The sequence below is a fragment of the Epinephelus lanceolatus genome, chromosome 4 (assembly GCF_041903045.1).
Source record: "Epinephelus lanceolatus isolate andai-2023 chromosome 4, ASM4190304v1, whole genome shotgun sequence".
NCBI lineage: Eukaryota > Metazoa > Chordata > Actinopteri > Perciformes > Serranidae > Epinephelus > Epinephelus lanceolatus.
This window is the reverse complement of record NC_135737.1, coordinates 22,570,917-22,590,915: the sequence shown is the minus strand read 5'-3', so window position 1 is coordinate 22,590,915 and position 19,999 is coordinate 22,570,917. Positions and strand designations below refer to the sequence as shown.

Genomic DNA, 19,999 nt, shown 5'->3' with positions numbered 1-19,999 from the left:
GGAGGTGGTGTGATGGTGTGGGGGTGTTTTGCTGGTGACACTGTTGGGGATTTATTCAAAATTGAAGGCACACTGAACCAGCATGGCTACCACAGCATCCTGCAGCGACATGCCATCCCATCCGGTTTGCGTTTAGTTGGACGATCATTTATTTTTCAACAGGACAATGACCCCAAACACACCTCCAGGCTGTGTAAGGGCTATTTGACCAAGAAGGAGAGTGATGGAGTGCTGCGGCAGATGACCTGGCCTCCACAGTCACCGGACCTGAACCCAATCGAGATGGTTTGGGATGAGCTGGACCGCAGAGTGAAGGCAAAGGGGCCAACAAGTGCTAAACACCTCTGGGAACTCCTTCAAGACTGTTGGAAAACCATTTCAGGTGACTACCTCTTGAAGCTCATCGAGAGAATGCCAAGAGTGTGCAAAGCAGTAATCAGAGCAAAGGGTGGCTATTTTGAAGAAACTAGAATATAAAACATGTTTTCAGTTATTTCACCTTTTTTTGTTAAGTACATAACTCCACATGTGTTCATTCATAGTTTTGATGCCTTCAGTGAGAATCTACAATGTAAATAGTCACGAAAATAAAGAAAATGCATTGAATGAGAAGGTGTGTCCAAACTTTTGGCCTGTACTGTATGTATTAAACTGCAAAGTGATTAAAAGCTTGTTTCCCATTGCATATTCCTTACAACACGGCAAGTAGATGTTTTACTGGAAGGTAAAACAGTCTATCTACATCTATCTATCTACAACTCAATGTACATGTCAAAGTCCATTTAATATCATTCAAAAATTATAATAAACACATAATATAACATGACTCTTGTGCAAAATTCATTAGATCATTCATCTCAGTGGTCATCCCAGCCCTGTCGCCAGAAGGAAAATTTGGCATTGTAAGTTTCCACAAACTATGAATACCTTAAAATTGCACATTTCATTCAAATCAACTTTTCAAAAGTGACATTGTTCTAATTACATGTATATGAACCAACTTTATAAATGGAAGGAAATGGTGGATGGTGGGACATCTAGGTGAAACAGTTGCCAAGTGACCAACCAATAGTCACCAGTGTTCAAGACCAACAAACAATTACACTGGTTGTTTTTTGGCCACGCACTACTGTGTTTTCAGAGGTGACTGTGGCACCAAAACTGTGTGTTTTAGGCCAAAACAATAGACTGCATACAAATAATAGATGTAGCCACTGTGACATCACCAAGTTGGTTTGTGGACTCACCATTTGAAGCCTTGAGTTGAGCATTTTGGCTGTCAGAAATTTAGATGAGAGGGTGGAGCTATGAAGGGGTGAGACTGGATGTGACTTATAGTTTGTGGTGACACCTCACAGACAACTTGTCACTCAAAGATGCCACACCCTTATTTTGCATCACTTTGATTCTTAACAAAATTTAAACAAGTGAGTTCTATTATAACTAAAATAACTATAACTATAACTATAACTGAGTTATATCAAAACTCACCTCCAGTACAATTGTCATGAATGGGTAAATTAAAGGCCAAAACCATTTTTGTACCAGGCTTTTTTTTTCTGCTGTAAAGTTGGACATTTTAACATTGGTGGCCATGTGAACTGACTCTCTCTTGGAGCCAGCCTCAAGTGACGATTCCAGGAATTGCAGTTTTGAAGCACTTGCATGTTGGCTTCATTTTTTTTAGCTCCAGGGGATGCTACTTGGCCAGAATACGATGTTTTCCCAACCATAATCAAGTGGTTTGTGTGCCAAAGCATAACTAGTAAACCACAGTTCCATTATATCCCCTAGACAATAATACACAATTGTAACATCTCTGTGGTTTGCAAAAATGTACAATGTCAAATTTTAATTTTATTTATTTATTGTATTTTATTTTATTTTAGAGACGTTGCTAAAATGACCTTGGGGAGATATTCTTAAAGGTACACAAATTAATTCTGCCTCAATTCAAAGTTGATCTCAAATTAATTATATATTAAGCCCTGCCCCTACTAATGCTTATGTTCTGATGGGTGGTGTGCAACATTAAACGAGTCAATAAAAGGAGTTGACACCAGGTCAGAGAGGGGTAAACAGGAGGACAGTCATGTCTGCATTTTTAGATATCAACTTGTTCTTGCTGGTGTACCTCATGTTGTTGTATACCTACTTTTCCTCTGCCATGATTTCTCCTCTTTATTCCACCTCCTGCCAGTTACTGGGACAGTTTCATCTAAATGGGATGCACAAGGCTGGAGATGTGGTTCTGGGTGGGCTGTTTCAGGTCCACTTCTTTTCTGTCTTTTCTGACTTGTCTTTTACCTCGAAGCCACAACACCCAACCTGCCACAGGTCAGTCTGTCAGGTCAAAATATGTATTTGTGCATGTACATGTCAGAACAGTTGTTGAATTTTCCAACAGTGGTATTTTTATGTTAGTTTTGATGTTTTAGGATTCAGGCGGGCCCAGACCATGGCCTTTGCTATTGATGAGATCAACAGAAACTCCAACCTGCTGCCTAATGTGACTCTGGGTTATAGTCTTTATGACAACTGCGGCAAACTAGGAATTGGATTCCGTGCAGCGTTGTCATTAGCCAGTGGTCGAGAGGAACAGTTTATGTTGGACAAGACCTGTGCAGGAAACCCTCCAGTCCTAGGCATTGTGGGTGATTCTTCCTCCACACGTTCTATTGCCATCTCCTCTGTCTTAGGTTTGTACAGAGTACCTATGGTAAGTTTTCTACCATAATTCTTTTGGATCATTTCGATTTAATTTCAGATTTAATGTTATTTGTAAACATGAACTAATCAAACTTGAAAAGTTGAAGGAGTCAATAAAGGCTTTGAATGTTTTTAGGATGAACAGTCTGTCTTTCACAGGTGAGTCATTTTGCCACATGTTCGTGCCTGAGTGACCAGCAGAAGTTCCCATCCTTTTTTAGGACAATCCCAAGTGATGCGTTCCAGGTGACCATCTATCAGCAAAATACAAATGCATTTGAAACAGCATGTGCAGTTAAACATTCTTCCGAAATAATATCTCTGGAATGCAACTAATACTGTATTTGTTTTGTGTAAAATGCATCACATTCTTTGTGTCACTGGACCTGTTTGGTCTCAGCTAACAAAACTGAAAGACAATAATTAAACATGATCCACTGTGGAACCTGTTTAGCAGCTTCTCCACTTAAAGATTATTCCAGCCTGTGCGCTAATCCCTCCACTCTGTATTTACTCAGGTGCGTGCTATGATTCAGATTCTCAGGCACTTTGGCTGGACTTGGGCAGGTCTGCTGATCAGTCATGATGATTATGGACTCCATGCTGCCCGATCCTTCCAATCTGACCTGGCTCAGTCTGGTGGAGGTTGTCTGGCCTACTTAGAGGTTTTGCCCTGGGGCAATGATCCAGCTGAACTAAGGAGGATTGTGGATGTTATGAGGAAATCTACAGCTCGTGTGGTCATTGTGTTTGCACATCAAAGTCACATGATCAACCTCATGAAAGAGGTTTGGCTTAAAATTACAACTCAATTGCAACCCTTATATTTATATATGTTTCAATGGTCAAACAAATAGATTTAGGTTCCAATAAAAAATTGCCCTATTTGAATAAATCACACATCTTATTTGTTAAAGGCACTGCAGGGTTTTTGAGTGACTAACTTAGACAAATTTCACTGATGTCCAGTTATGATGACATACATCACTTAATTCATTATACTGTGTAAAACACAGGACTGCACCAGTTTATGAATTGAGTAAGACAATATATCAACCATGTCATGACAGTATGAATTTATGTTGTTTTTTTACAATGCAATGCACAGGTGGTGAGGCAGAATGTGACAGGCCTTCAGTGGATGGCCAGTGAAGCCTGGACTGCAGCTACTGTGCTTCAGACTCCGCAACTCATGCCATACCTGGGTGGCACTCTGGGCATTGCTATCCGTCGAGGACACATACCAGGGTTCAGGGACTTTCTGCTGCAAATACTTCCTGACCTACAACACAACAACAGCTATGAAAACTACCTGGTAGGAGTTGATCTTTGCTAATTAATCTTGTATTATAAGTTTAAGATTTGTGAGCACAAAGAGCACAAATGTAATACAGGAATTTGGCGACCCGCGTGGGGGTTCCAGGTCAACAGGAGTTGTGTAATGTTGAGACAAGGATGGTGTGTCTTCACATTTAAACAGACATACAGAGAGTCCTTGCTCATAAGTAAGATAACAAATGCTTTTAACTTGTATGGCCTATTGTGACCAATTTTCTTCTGGGAAAGTGTTTAAGCAACGTGGGACAGTTTTAGTAATATTCCTCATTTCTATAATGAAAATTATTCCCTAAAATTGTCAGTGAGCAAAATGCTTTTGTCCCCAGCAAGAAGATTGTGTCTCTCTCTTGACACACTTATGACAGTTAAAAAAAAAAAAAAAAAGCATTTAGTTGTTTATTTTTTTTTCCCTAACCCTATTCCTTTCCCTAATGTTACACCCCTATTTTGAATATATTTCAGGTAAATCAGTTTTGGGAACACACATTTCAATGTAAATTTGCACCACCTCAAGCAGGTTGGGTGGAGGCTGGGGGATCTCTATGCACTGGACAGGAAGATCTACAGAATGTGGACACTGAATTATTGCACACTTCAGATCTCAGGCCGGAGTATAACGTGTACAAGGCTGTGTATGCCCTGGCATATGCTCTTGATGACATGCTGCAGTGTGAACCAGGGAGAGGACCTTTCAGTGGGCACAGCTGTGGCAGTTTGCAAAGACTGGAACCATGGCAGGTGGGATATCATTTTACACCCCCATCATCACCACCACCACCCTACCATTCATCTGTCTAAATGCTATGAGATTATTAATTGTAAACTGCATAGCAGATAGCTGAAAGGATTTTACCTACCACTGGGTGACAGCATTGTATAGTGTTATAAGATCTGAGACAAGACAATGTCTTGGCACTGAAAACACAATATTGTTAGTGATGTGATTTCACTATTAAATAAATAATGTGTATCAACTGTTAATATCTTCATAAGTGTAGAGTGCAGTTTGATTATTGAATACTGGATTCAACTGTGTTCATGGTGGTCATTAAATAGTTGTCTTCCTCTGTCTCTTATTCTGATATACATAGCTTGTGTATTACTTGGAAAAGGTCAACTTCACCACACAGTTTGGTGATCAAGTGTCATTTGATGAGAATGGTGATGTCTTACCAATATATGATGTCATGAACTGGTTGTGGCTCCCTGATGGACAAACTAAAGTTCAGAATGTAGGTGAGGTGAAAGAGTCAGCCAAAGGTGAAGAACTCACACTTCATGAAGACAAAATCTTCTGGAACTTTGAATCCAAACAGGTTACTTCTAATTTTTTCAGTCACCTATTTCATGTCTTGTGGATAACTTATTATAGCAGTGTAATAGAAGAGTAGAATAACACATATTTATTTTTCTCTCTACAGCCACCCCGGTCAGTGTGCAGTGAGAGCTGTCCTCCAGGTACCCGCATGGCCAGAAAGAAGGGAGAACCTGAGTGCTGTTTTGACTGCATCCCCTGTTCTGAGGGAAAGATCAGCAATTCAACTGGTTGGTATTCAGTTTAAAAATTGCAGTCTGAATGAATAATATAACCATGTATCTAATCACTTTCACTATTTTCACAGACTCCATGGAATGCACCAGTTGTCCAGAGGATTTCTGGTCCAGCCCTCAACGTGACCACTGTGTTCTTAAGGAAACAGAGTTCCTCTCCTACTATGAGCCTCTGGGTATCTGCCTGACAACTGCCTCATTGTTGGGCACATTTATATGTGTTATTGTTCTAGGAATCTTTATCCATCATCGTGGCACCCCTATAGTACGCGCCAACAATTCAGAACTTAGTTTCCAGTTATTGCTGTCTCTTAAATTATGTTTCCTTTGCTCACTGCTCTTTATTGGACGTCCCAGGCTGTGGACATGCCAACTGAGACATGCAGCATTTGGGATCAGCTTTGTGCTTTGTATATCATGCATTCTGGTGAAAACCATGGTGGTTCTGGCTGTGTTCAAGGCCTCCAAGCCAGGAGGTGGAGCTTTTCTGAAGTGGTTTGGTCTTTTGCAGCAGAGAGGAACAGTTCTGGTTCTTATTTCTATTCAGGCAGCAATCTGCACTGCTTGGCTTGTCTCTTCCTCACCAGCTCCTCATAAAAACACTCAATACCACAATGACAAGATAATTTATGAGTGTCTAGTTGGGTCCACAGTTGGTTTTGGAGTGTTACTGGGCTATATTGGCTTTCTGGCCATCCTCAGTTTTCTGTTAGCATTCCTGGCAAGGAATCTTCCAGATAGTTTCAATGAGGCCAAACTCATCACTTTCAGCATGCTGATCTTCTGTGCAGTGTGGGTGGCCTTTGTCCCTGCTTATGTCAGTTCACCAGGCAAATATGCAGATGCAGTTGAGGTATTTGCCATCCTGGCTTCAGGTTTTGGCCTCTTGGTGTCACTGTTTGGACCCAAATGTCACATTATCCTGTTGAGGCCAGAGAGGAACACAAAGAAAGCAATCATGGGTCGTGGCATTGAGTCATAAAACCTGCACTTAGTTTCATAAGACATTAATCCATTTTCTATATGCAGATACAGAAACACAGCCAAAAACAGGCTGATAGTAACAGCAATGTTAAGTTATTGAGAAAGAATAGCTGGGGACAGATAACTTGGATAATATGGGTGAGAATACTTTAACACAACACATTACGACTCTACTCTTACGACCAACATACATGGGACAAAGGTGTTGTGCAATCAGTTAAAAACTACATAGATCTGTGCAAAGAAGTGAGACAATCTGCTTAAACATGTTGAATAATTAACACCTTATTGTACCAGAGGTAATGCAAAGCAGCAGAGCAACCTTCCCAGATAGCACACATACATCTGGCCGACGTTGGCCCGGTGCATCAAGTTTAGATCGTTAAGACGTAGCAGGGAGAGCGTTTGCTCATTGCCAAGACGTTGCTGAGACATCGGCCTTTAATCAAAAACGACCACCATGCGACATTCAAACGATCAATAAAAGAAGCCGCCCTCAGTGGGCGCTCCTTCAATAATATTCATATGCTTCGTTAACTACGACCTTTATTCATTCAAGTCGGACCTTTCAAATTACAAATATTTCACCATTCAATGTGAGAAATCAATGCTAACATTCAAAAATAGCTGACTGTTACCCTATTTAGTGTGTAAGTGTGCACAATGAAGAGACAAAAGTCAGTTTGACAAACTTTATTTTCGAATTTCCACAAACGATATCTGATGGCCAGTCCGCTTCTCCTGGCAGCCTGCAAGAGACAGAAAAGATGATGAGCACGTAACTTCAAGAAACAAATCCCAACTTCACCACTGTATTTTTTTTTTAGCATGTCAGCTGTCTTTTAGCCAGATTGAAGGCTTTGGGTCCATCACTCTTAGTGTTGAAACTGTTAAATAACGGGATCCAGCGTTAACGCCGTTAACTGTTAACAGCAGCTCAACAATCAGTCCTTCATCTCGGAAAAACAGTGTTTTCAAAACTGCGCTATTACCTGTAGCCACCGGGTCAGTTTGCTTTGCAGAGGAGGAGACCTCGACTGACAAATTGCCCATAAAATCACATTAACAACATACCGACGGCATCCTTAAACTTCACTATTTGACCTCTGCGCTCCTCTCCACTCCTCTCCCCCACACTTGAGCACCCGTTCTGGGATACACAGTGTCGGCCCACCCCGCCTTACCTCTGCGCTCCTCTCCGCTCCTCTCATGCACACTTGAGCACCCATCCAGGGCCCCAGAGGTCAGGCCGGGGGGCCACGGGACCATGGGTCGCAGCTGCGGGCACTTTCACTTTAACCCAATACGAGTGCTCACAATAACCAGATGAGCAGATAACGTCAACTAGGGAAAATAAAATGAAAACACCACAGTTGTAGCCTGTCCCCACCTGCTAACGAAAGATAACGTTAGCTGGTGGGGACATGTGCTAAATACACCCAGTCGTGCCTTGCCACTCACCAGGAACCTCTTTTAATGGTCACAGAAGAAACAACATAGCTATTTTCTGACAATTTATTCCAATTATCTTACCTGAAATCAACTGCGATGAGATGCTATGTCCCTCGAGCTCAGTTCGAAACAAAGACCGTGGAGGTTAAATTCCACCTTTGCGGCGACTTCCGTATGTGGGCAGACATTCTACGGTACTGGCCGACCCAAAGCCGACGTAACAGAGACGTCTGATGATCTGGGACAAAAGAGTATTAAATTTAAAGATATCAGCCCATGCGGCCGATGCTTGTCAGACGTTATAAATTCAGGGCCGATGTGTCGTCCTCAGGCCGACGTCGGACAGATGTATGTGTGCTATCTGGGTTGCGTGTGTTTTTACATTTCACATTTAATAAATGAATCCAAACTGTTCTTAAAGCAATTCAGTTAATTAATTCAGTAACAGTTTACATAGCATAAGTTTCCAAACCCTCCATAACTAACTGTAATATCACTTGGCAAAACTCAAAACGCATACAGTGAAGATGGCAGCAACCACATGAGACGGAGTCTGTGTAGCAGGTTAAGAATCCTACGTCACCTACCTGACGTGATGTGTCACGTCCTGTGTCCCACGTTATTTCAGCCGTTGGAAGGGTCAGCTCGACACCATAGAACTAGGGTTACAATGTGTAATTTTAGCTTTATTTATCACCAGCTTTGCTGTTGCTACAAGCACAAATAGGCTAGAGTAATTTTATTTTTAATATTGGCAATATAATGCCTGATATCAGTTGTTAGGATTATTATCAATGACAGAAGAGCGAAAGTTACAATATTGTAACCCTAGTTCTATTAGCACAGGCTGAGCTCTTTGCTGGACTCTTTGGATACAGTGGTGGAGCCTGATAAATGAATGCCCTGTCAAGACATAACATTAAGCTACAATGATCCTGACCGGCTGAAGGTTAGTTGATGTAGTGCACCTACTTTTTCTTTGAGGAAGTAGCGCGCCTTAGCCAACAGAGATAGTAGGCAACCTAACTGGGTGGAGCTTTGGCGTAACCTTGCAGGGTTCGAAAAACAAGCAATAGACACCCTGCACACCACATTTCCTGGGTCATCAAGGAGCATGGAAACATGCTAATGTATCATGCCCAGGGGCCAGTCAGGTGCAACACACCCAAATGTTTTCACCAGTCCTGTGTTGTTTCAGTGAGCACAGACCTTGAAAAGAAGCCTGACGTGTCCAAGAGATAGAACCATTGAAACAGGCAGAGCGTAGTCCAAGATGTCCTCGACACTCAACCCGCTGAACAAGGCCACAGACATTGCCACACCATATAAGGAGAGTACCCAGACCACAGTGGGAGGTTCCCTGCCCGCCTGCCTGTAAGTTTGGGAGATGCACTCACAAAGCCATCTTGCAAGGCATTCTTGGATAGGGCCACGCAATCACCAAAGCACACAATCAGCTGTTGAATATGTCTGGGGGCCTGTGCATTCAACATAAGATCCTAATGCACAAACTGGACAGAGTAGATGCAATTTTGCCTTCCTGCCCCCCTCATGAGGTGGAAGACAAAATGCACCCAACTGTATTACTCTCTACCTGATGAAACTCTCCATGTTTTTGTGAACAAAGTAGTGATTTGGTCTGAGAGAAGCCCCACTGTGCTTCAGTGGCCATAAATTCTGGAATATATGACAATGCAATGGTCAAATATTAAACAGAAAGAAATTATACCTTTTTGAGATGTTGTATTTATTGTTACAATTGTTTTCTAAAGCCTGCATGGAATTACACTCATTTAGAAAATTTGGTTTGAAGTGTCTGCCATATTTGTGATTTGACATGCTGTCAGTCTAGTTTTTATTAGTAATTTAATTCAACAGGCTATCACATTTATATTATGAGTTTGTTTATTGTTTGGTTTTCAGATATGAATTGCAATATATTTACTCCTGAGACACGTCACAAAGGTTTAATCCCATCAGTAAAATGAAATGGACTTCTAATGAATGCAATATTCTGCTTTATTTCAGGTAAGGGGGAATAGAGATGAAAAGTATTTGCCTGCACTCATTAGGCATTGAGGTAAATAAGTAGTTAATAATCCCATCAGTCATTATAGGTACCGCCAAAAAAAGTTTAAGTTTTAAGGCTCTAAAAATGTTGCTGAATGATGTATCAAAGCATTTCAGGTAAATATTAAAATAATAATGTGTCTGAATGACAATTGTGCAGTGTCACATGTTTAATGTAGATTGTCACATGACCAGAGCTGTTTACTTCCTGGTTTCACCATGAGACGAGGATAGGTGCATCAAAGCTCCCAAACAAAAGGTAAGTAAAGTATGTTAACATAAGGACAGAGCAGAAATTTTTAGTAAACATTATCTTCAAGGCATCTAGTATTGTGTATCTGCAATTACACATCTTTAGTCAGCGTGGTCATAGAAGAATTAGTAAACACAACGGCAACAATAGTGACCAGCGGGATAGCGCAGTGCATCTAGGTGTACACATACTTACAGATATATAGTTCTTGTGCTACCTAACTGTCTACTCTGTTTCTTTGGCTGCCTTTACACTACCATGTCCGTGTAGCTGCAGACGGGTGTGGCTGGATGATTGATAGGTACATGCTGATTCGGGGGCTATCAGAGCCAATCCGCGCATCACTGTGGCTTAATAATCAACTCAGTCAATAAAAACAACCCGTCCTGTGTTATGAGTGTATGTCGCTGACAGAAAAAAAAGATAGAAAAGCAGCGTACACCTCACATATTTATTTCTCACAGTTGCGCACAAGTTTGGCTGATATGAGGAAGCATAGTCTGTGTGTCTGGGTGCCGAGGGTGCGAGCCTCAGGTAGAGAGGCTGTGTAGCACGGTGTGTTTTTCGCGGATTCGGTTCTGCAGGTTCTCTGCTGGTACACTGGAGACAGGGATCAAGCAGTTTGTCTTACTCGGGATAGATTGTGCTTTTTTGTTTCATAGTTTTTGATTAACGTACGATTTATTCGGCTTTCCTTCCTTTCCCTCGCTCATGAGCACGTCATCAAAATGCACTGTCGTCGCATTATTCATGGGTCCATGTCATTGGTCCGACAGCCCACTGGTTTGACATCCCATTAGTCCGACTGTCCGCGGTGCTGAACGGCTCGTGGCGGGCGTATGGTGCGCCGTGACCGGCTTGAGGCGGAGCAGGCTCACGGCTTATGTGTTTGTCACTTTCTTTTTCATTTTAACCCACACCATGATCTTTTCCTGACCCTAACCAAGTGGTTTTTGTGCCTAAACCTAACCAGACCTTAACCACAGGGCATCATGATGATTTCGGAACGGACTTCGGAACAATGAGTTTAATATGGTCGAAACAATGGGATGTTGAACCAATGGGCTGTCGGACCAATGCGCAGTTCCCATTATTCATGACGTACGACATGGATTGCCAGGAAATATCCGATCTGTCTGTTTAGATTACAGACCTATTGGTAGATATCTGATTCATATCCGATATATTTCCACATATGAAGGAGGCCTGAATCTGATCTGACAATATCCGATATCAAGCGTTTTTTTCCTGTTTACACGTTCATGTTACAGATCCGATCTGTGCCACTTGAGAGGAAAAAATCGGAATTGGGTCACTTGAACCATGTAACGTAAAGTAGGCCTTTTTCTCTTTGGCTTACTTTGAGTAAAATTTTTGGATATGTGGGAGCTAGGTGACCGGATCAGTCTTCAGTGACTGTGATAGCAATAGGTCAGATAAAGATTATGAGGGGGACACAGGCCATTTGCAAGCCAGGCTGTTACATTCGCTGCAGGAACATCTTTATCAGTGATTAAGACCTCCCCCTCCAGCCAGTTCTCAATCCAAAGTTGTCACATATCGACACTTTGTCAGTGGTTTTGGCATCAGACGTGTGACACCAAAAGCCACCTTCCGCAGCAGTATGAGACGTGGCCGGGCAGCGTCAGTATGTAACACGGCTGGGCGTAACTTTTTTGGTTGTTCTGATATGCCGCTGGTAAGCCGGACAGAACTTGTTGCAGCCTTATTATACGCTGCTGGATGGCGTCAGGTTGCCTTATTATTTGGAACAGGAAAGTCTGTGCAGGGTGGGTGGGAGCGGTGGTGGATGGATCCAGCAAACCCCGGACTTTCACCCGGGAGCCTTGTTTTCACTTCCCAGGTGCCAAATCAAGATTTTTTTTTGTAAACTTAACCTTGTGCTTTTGTTTCTTGAATTCAACTGTTTGTGTTTGTTGGTGGTGTATCCTGGGCCATCGACAGCAAACATAGTATTGTTGAAACATAGAGTTCCATCATATCTGCTAGATAATTGCATACAAATGTCACATATCTGTGGTTTGCAGTCAAAGTCCATTTAATTCCAGTAAAAAAAATAGGTAACACTTTATATTAAGGTACTGTAATAAGCATTGTAATGAGCACGTATAAGACAAAATAAGATGTTTATTACCATTAATAAGACTATATAAGTGTTAATAATAGCATAATTAATACAGTTATTATTACATATATGAGCATTATAAGTACATAATACAAACTTGATAACAGTTTATAAAGCTATCCTAAATATTGATTAATAAGATGTCTATTTACATTAATTATGATTTATAAGGGTTGATTATAGAACAATAACCAAATTTATTACTGATTTATAAGACACTATTAGACCCTATCAAATTAAATGAATAAGGTGTTGTTAATAGTTAATAATAAAACTGTGTCCCGACGTCCCGGGACTAGAAAAATTGCTACTGGGACACAAAGATGATGTGTCTGGGACAATTCCGGGACAGCAAAAAAAAATGTAAAAGCAATATCTAAATGAGTGTTATTTACAATGTCATTACGTATGGGTATCTGAACGTCGCTTTTGTCGCTTGAATAATTTCAATAAAAACTTATGAACAGCAAAAATACAGTGGCTTTTGCTGCACCTGATCTGGCTCCACACGTGCGATGCACAATGTTTCATCTGTTTCTGCCCCTGTTGTTAAAATAGGCTATAGGCTAACATTAGCTTGTTGATTTTTAGCTAATTCTAGTTCTTTGTGATAGCTAACACTAGCAACTCAGCTAATCATGTACATGATGGCCTTACAAAGTTATAAAATGTGACTGTGTTCTAAATTTTGTTGTTTATGATAATGACGGTAACATTACAGTTAATCAGAGGAGGTGTACTCGGTTCATTCAGTCAGTAATAATTAGGTTAGCAACTTTAGCTACAGAGATGAAGGTCATGCTTGAACTAGCAGCCAGTCATATTTCTAAATTTCCTATAGGTAAGCTGAGTATAATGAACACCCAGATAACAATAGCCATGTTATGTGTTAGCTGTGACCCTCAGAGACACTGACTTTGACCGCGATTAAGAGTGTGTGTGTGTGTGTGTGTGTGTGTGTGTGTGTCGCGGCCATTGGCTGTATAAAAATATGGACGTATTCACCGTGACTTCACCCATTCGTTTCTGAGGAGCGGGTTTTAAGCTCAAAATAGTGGGCTCTGGCCGTCGCCATCTTGGCAGTGCCTGACTCCGCCCAACTACCGGCCAATCAAAGATGGGCAAAGAGGCGGGCCAAATTAAGTCTGGTCGCTTAAAAACGCCCGCCTCGCTCGGCGCTGCTAAGTTAGCTAAGGCTAACAAGCTAGGCTAACAAGCTACTAGGCTAACAAGCTACACTACTTTGGCTAGCCCTGTGGTGTCGGCTGCTCCCGCTTGGTGCCACCTCATTCACGAAACTTGAGGTAAGTTGAGTTTACCTGAAACTAACGTTATACAACAAATCTTGAAACAATGATTCAGCTGTTATTGAGATTACACAATCTTAAAAAACGCTTCAACGTTTTTAAATATATAACGCTAATTATGGTAACGTTACGTTCATTTGCAACACTTGATTTTGTCGAGACTTGCAGTAATTTGGCCAGGGTTACAGTGAATCAGCTTAATGTTTATTTAATACATATATAATGAATAATTTGAAGCCAATCAATTGACTTGAATTTAGATTTTCACGTAACTTTAGTAAGGAGTTGTTTATTTGTATGTCACTTGATTATACTTTGAATAAAATAATGTTAATAAGCTAAGTCCCATTTAACGGTAGTGTTCTTTCTTACCATTAATGTTTTGTTGATACCAAACAAGAAATTCGAGTTAGTAGTTGGATTTGCAGTGTGCATAACGGCTGACATTAAAGATTATATCCTAGTACCCACACCACTATTCCAACCAGCGTGCATATTTATGATTTTGACACTGATAAAAGTCCGAAGGGGACTGAAATGTATCTGTAATGTTAATGTTACGGTTATCAACAGCGCATTGCGAGATTATCATCTAGAACATGATAAAGAAATGCAGAAATTGCTAGAGAAAGGCAGTGTTATACTTGTTACAAGGGGCTCTAGTTTCCCGGCGTGGCGCAGGGTGGCGCAGGGTGGCGAACCCCGCGCAGAGCTTGTTTCGAGCAGCACAACCTGAGGCGCACTCAGTTTGGCAGACCGAGGTGCGCTGAGATGGGTGTGGCAGCGCAGCAGGGGGAGGTGTCGACAGATCCAGCTTGGCGCAGTGACAGTTTTGTGCCAAAAGGCTTCGCCAAAGGTGCGCTAAAAGCTCGCCAGCTGAAACCAGGTCTACTGTCAACGCAGGTGGAGCGCAGCTGGTGTAAGTGGAAGTTTGGCTGACCGGCGGACAGTGCGCACACGTCACCAAAACCTCACAGGCAGGTTTCCAGAATGTCAGGCACATTAACAATCAAAAAATACCCACAAAAACCACTATTCAGTGCAACTATCTGCAATCAGCACATAAATGAATCTCTATATCAGCTTTCCCGTCACATCTGATGTCAGATCAAAGGGGATTTGCACCGTTTGGCACACATAATGGAAACCCAACCTGATTTGATTAACACAGCTGCAAACTAATGAGTTCACATCCCTCTCAGCCAACCACAATCAGCCACAGCATCAGATAGGGAGTATATGGGTCATTATACAAAAACGTGCCATTTTGTGTCCCTCAAACAAAACTGTGCTATAAATGTCAGTAAACAATAAATACACTATAATCATTTTAGAAATTTTTTTCCATGATATCTCTTGTAACATTAAAACAATGTAAAAGTTTATTTATTTTGTTTTCAAAGAGTTTAAACACCTTTTTGTATGAAGCATCATTCAAAAGCTGTAAAAATGGCCTGTTGCTCAATATGATTGTTCTGCTTTTACTAGCTATTAAGGGGTCCATGTCATTTGTCCGACAGCCCATTGGTTCGACATCCCATTAGTCCGACTGTCCGTGGTGCTGAACGGCTCCCGGCGGGTGAATTTCTACCTTGATGGCGCGTCGTGACCGGCTCTGGGTCAGCTGGGAAAGGCTTGAGGCGGAGCAGGCTCACGGCTTATGTGTTTGTCACTTTCTTTTTCATTTTAACTCACATCATGATCTTTTCCTGACACTAACCAAGTGGTTTTTGTGCCTAAACCTAACCAGACCTTAACCACAGGGCATCATGATGATTTCGGAACGGACTTCGGAACAATGGGATGTCAGACCAATGGGCTGTCGGACCAATGGGCAGTTCCCGCTATTAAGGCCCAAAAAACTGTCATAAAAACATAAACTTATATATATAAAATCTCGAGTGTCCTTTCATTAATCATGAATGGGTTTTATTATTAATATCTGTAAAATGTTGTAAAAAAAAAACAATTTAGTCGGGTCACCAGGTAGTCATCAACCCTGTTACTTTTAATGAAAACACCTCTTCTGAGATAATGGACTGCTCCAAAAGTTGCATCATTTCCTGGGAGTGAAATCAGCTTCCTTTTGTGAACATGCTGGTGAAAAACCAAATAAGTGTCCTCTTATTTTCGTGATTTTTCTTAGAGTTATATAATGTTTGACAGAGGGGGACGAGCTTATTGTGTCAACCGTGTTTCCACAAAAGGACACGTTAAAAAGACATTTGTTAGAAATGTTTAATGTACATAAATAACATGATATAAGCCTCTAATGAATGCACACCATGTGGTCTCATGACTTTCACCGCATGGCTAGCAATGGCTGCCAATTACATTTTTCGTCAACCCTGTTACTGTCAACCCTGTTACTGTCAGCTCTGTTACCATTCTAGCGTAAAAGGGTTGATGATATTTACATGATATACATGGTTTTACAAGTTTCATCGCTAACTGACAGGGAAATTGAAAAAATTGTGCACTTGGTGACAAGTTTTTGAAATTTGGCATGGTGTTAAACTTGGTGGAGACTAGGTATGACATGGTCTAACATGGAATCCATTACAATTTGGAGCAGATCCAAATCTCCGGTGAGGGCCATATTGAAATGTGTGGCTATCCCAACTTGGTTTTTGAAAACCTTATACCCATACCTTACACTATGCCAAATTTCAAAAACTTGTCACCAAGTGCACAATTTTTTTCAATTTCCCTCTCAGCTAGCGATGACACTTGTAAAACCATGTATATAATGTCTGCTATTGGTAAGGAAAGTATATTTTCATGTACTCACAAAACCATACTTTTGTTAACCCTGTTTTGTCAACCCTGTTACGCTAGAATGATAACAGGGTTGACGAAAAATGTTCTTGATAGCCATTACTAGCCATGTGGTGAAGGTCATGAGACCACATGGTGTGCATTCATTAGAGGCTTATATCATGTTATTTATGTACATTAAAAATTTCTAACAAATATCTTTTTAACATGTCCTTTTGTGGAAACAGGGCTGACACAATAAGCTTGTCCCCCTCTGTCAAACATTAACTCTAAGAAAAATCATGAAAATAAAAGGACACTTACTTGTCTTTTCACCAGCATGTTCACAAAAGGAAGCTGATTTCACTCCCAAGAAATGATGCAACTTTCGGAGGGGTCCATGTCATTGGTTCGACATCCCATTAGTCCGACTGTCCACGGTGCTGAACGGCTCCTGGCGGGCATATGGTGCGCCGCGACCGGCTTGAGGCGGAGCAGGCTCACGGCTTATGTGTTTGTCACTTTCTTTTTCATTTTAACCCATACCATGATCTTTTCCTGACCCTAACCAAGTGGTTTTTGTGCCTAAACCTAACCAGACCTTAACCACAGGGCATCATGATGATTTCGGAATGGACTTCAGAACCAATGGGCAGTTCCACTTTCGGAGCAGGCCTTTTAATATCCTTCGTGTTTTGAAAAATGCTAAAACCTCTCAATAAATGTGTCTCCAAAATATTCTTTGATTAGTCATGTTGAATTAAAGGTTTATGAATGTCCCATTATCTTCATTAGACCCAAAGCTGCAAATTAAACTAGCAGTATGGTAACTGTTGTCAACTCGGTTACTGAGGTGTCAGCCCTGTTACTTGTATAATTTTCTAGTATAATTCAAAAAATGAAAAGACAAATGTCAAATCAACTCATTTTATGTGTTAAGTAAAAGAAACCAATAATCTACAGAACGAAATGTGGGTATTATTGTTTTGTTTCCATATTCTGTTCTTAAAAAGAAAGATGCAAGATTCAATGTCAATTGCAAATTAGCATATTCATCCATGGATAAAACATAAACACCTCAATATTCTCACTGTACTAACACAATCAGTGTAACAAGGGGAGATTTATCCTTCATAGTATATCAGATTTGTTGTAAATATGCATTTAAAACATTTTCAAACATTAATTGGTGCATCGTAACAGGGTTGACAAAACACACATATGTATGTTGATTAAATGTGGAAAAAAATAAAATAAATAAGATAGCCTGAGATGGCACAGCACCTATTTCTGATAGGTAAGGCTCTATTTAATCCAAAAAGGGTCATAAATAGTTTTAAAACAGTACTTTGAAAATCAAACATTAAGAATGGGAAATGGCACGTTTTCATATAATGACCCATATATTCAACATCTGTCATCTTAGAAAAGTCTAAAGAAAACAGAGTGAGACTGTGAGAGAGAGAGAGAGAGAGAGAGAGGGCGCACAAGAGAAACGCAACATTGATTTACAATTGTGGTGACCTCCTCCCAGGCTACCTTTGCATCATCAGCCCGTGGAGGTCTGCTCGCAGTTCCGTATATTCGGACACTGGGAGCTTGGACCTCCCGGACCAAAACATCAGTTTCCTCCTGGGAGAAGTTTGGCCGTCTGACGCTGCTGCTCTCTTCTGCCATGGCGAATTGAGTAAACTCTCATTACGCCTTCACGCGGCGCATTTAAGGGCGAGGATGTGTGTAAAACCCACTCCACGCCTTCTCTCCTCCCTCTTTCCGACTTGCGCAGGTAGGAGGGATGGAGGTGGGAACGGTGTGCCAAACTTGCAAAATCCGCCTGGCCACACCCAGTTGGTGAAGCGCAGGTGCGCTGCGCCTCTGCCTGGCCCGGTCTGCGAAATTAGAGGCCCTAGTCTCAACGAGAAAGGTTTAATGATAATAACAATAAGCTGACAAGCTAGGTGGTGACCACAGACACCGATACACGCTAATTAACATATAAACATAAATAAAATAATACTAGAATTTCCGAATTTCACTTACCAAAAAAACTGGAGCACATACTTCTTGGATGGTCTGTTGGTATAATTAATCAAACAGCAAGCCATATTACTCCAATAGTTTTCTGAAAAATATTTCCAAAGGGCACAAACACGGCTGGGAGGACAGGTTCAATGGCTTGAACATGGACGCGAATTAGCTGTGATGACGCCAAGCAGACGGCCGAGTCTGAGCTCAGCTTCGCACAGCGGAGCCAGCGGCTAGTTAGCATGCTAGTTAGCCACCCGTGATGGTGCCTCCTGTCACTCAAAATGGCCACGCCCTTAATTATGCCCCCCACAGTTGTCATGAAAGGGGAAATTAGCTATAGAGACCAAAACTGTTTTTTTGTATTTCTGCTGTAAAGTTGAGCATTTTAACATGGGGGGGTCTATGGGGATTTGCTCTGTTTGGGAGCCAACCCCAAGTGGCCAAAAAAATAAACTCCCTATAAATTAATATGCTACTGTGTACGTTTAGCAATCGTGACAGTAAAAGTTTTTTTCTTCTGTATTTCAGACAGTCCCAGGTCAGCATCTGAAGCAGTTCCTGGATGAAGTGGGACCTTTTCCCGGAAACACCTTCTCTGGTGTAAAACTCAACAAGAAACAAGTGGATGATGATGACTTCCACAAAGTGAAAGATAAACTAATCAATGGCTTCTGTGACAACCTCACCACACGGTTTGGCAACCTTGATGAGGGTGTATTGAAGGCTGCTGCCACCACGTTTGACCTAAGCAACTGGCCTGAAGACATCACTGACCTGGCCACCTTTGGCCTGGCCGATGTTGAGACTTTTGTCACTCACTTTCAGAAAACTGATGGGTTACAGGGAGCTTTGTGGAACACTGTATTCCTGAACAGTCATTCTAAGTTAACAAAACTTTTGAAAAAGCTAAATGAACTCAGATCTGTCTTTTTTTTTTAGAACTCAGCTATTAGGGTTTCCAATCCTTTTTTCCTGTTTTTGACAATAGTGGTTGCATTAAAAATCAATATGAAAAGGAAATATGTCCTTATGTTGTGTTTTCACCACCATTGGTAGGCTGAATTCTCATCACAAGTGAATAAAGCAGCTAACTCTGAATCAATCTGCTCAAATGTTTAAGTTCAAATAACTCATGTTTCTCTTAATATGCCATTTTAAGGAAATGAGATTCCCATGATCCTTTGCTAAAGAAAATAATAACATACTAGAGTGAAAAGAATGCATCAGAATTCTTTAATGTTGAAATAATGAATCATATCTGGATGTTAGCTGCAAAGGATCATTATTTGCTATTAATAAGTGCATAATTAAGCATTTATTAACTGTAATATGGCATTTATATTAAGTAATTATAGTCTCATTAATGTTAATTAACACCTTATTAATTTCATCTTATCTTGTCTT

General features: G+C 41.0%; 1 protein-coding gene across 1 annotated transcript; it reads left to right on the top strand.

The window, feature by feature from the left end:
- Window positions 1-2,122: 2,122 nt before the first annotated feature.
- LOC117251699 (extracellular calcium-sensing receptor-like) lies at window positions 2,123-6,580 on the top strand. The gene is made up of 9 exons (XM_033618199.2): window positions 2,123-2,337; window positions 2,425-2,719; window positions 2,869-2,955; window positions 3,228-3,497; window positions 3,818-4,024; window positions 4,510-4,785; window positions 5,139-5,363; window positions 5,469-5,592; window positions 5,670-6,580. The coding sequence occupies exons 1-9, from the start codon at window positions 2,138-2,140 to the stop codon at window positions 6,578-6,580; spliced, it is 2,595 nt and encodes an 864-aa protein (XP_033474090.2). The 5' UTR covers window positions 2,123-2,137.
- The last annotated feature ends 13,419 nt before the right edge of the window (window positions 6,581-19,999 follow it).

Bases quoted from the DNA above. Each gene is read 5' to 3' on its own strand.
- LOC117251699 (XM_033618199.2), top strand. From the start codon at position 2,138: ATGTTGTTGTATACCTACTTTTCCTCTGCCATGATTTCTCCTCTTTAT. The intron at 4,025-4,509 runs GTAGGAGTTGAT...AATATATTTCAG, and splicing joins ACAGCTATGAAAACTACCTG to GTAAATCAGTTTTGGGAACA. The intron at 5,364-5,468 runs GTTACTTCTAAT...TTCTCTCTACAG, and splicing joins GGAACTTTGAATCCAAACAG to CCACCCCGGTCAGTGTGCAG.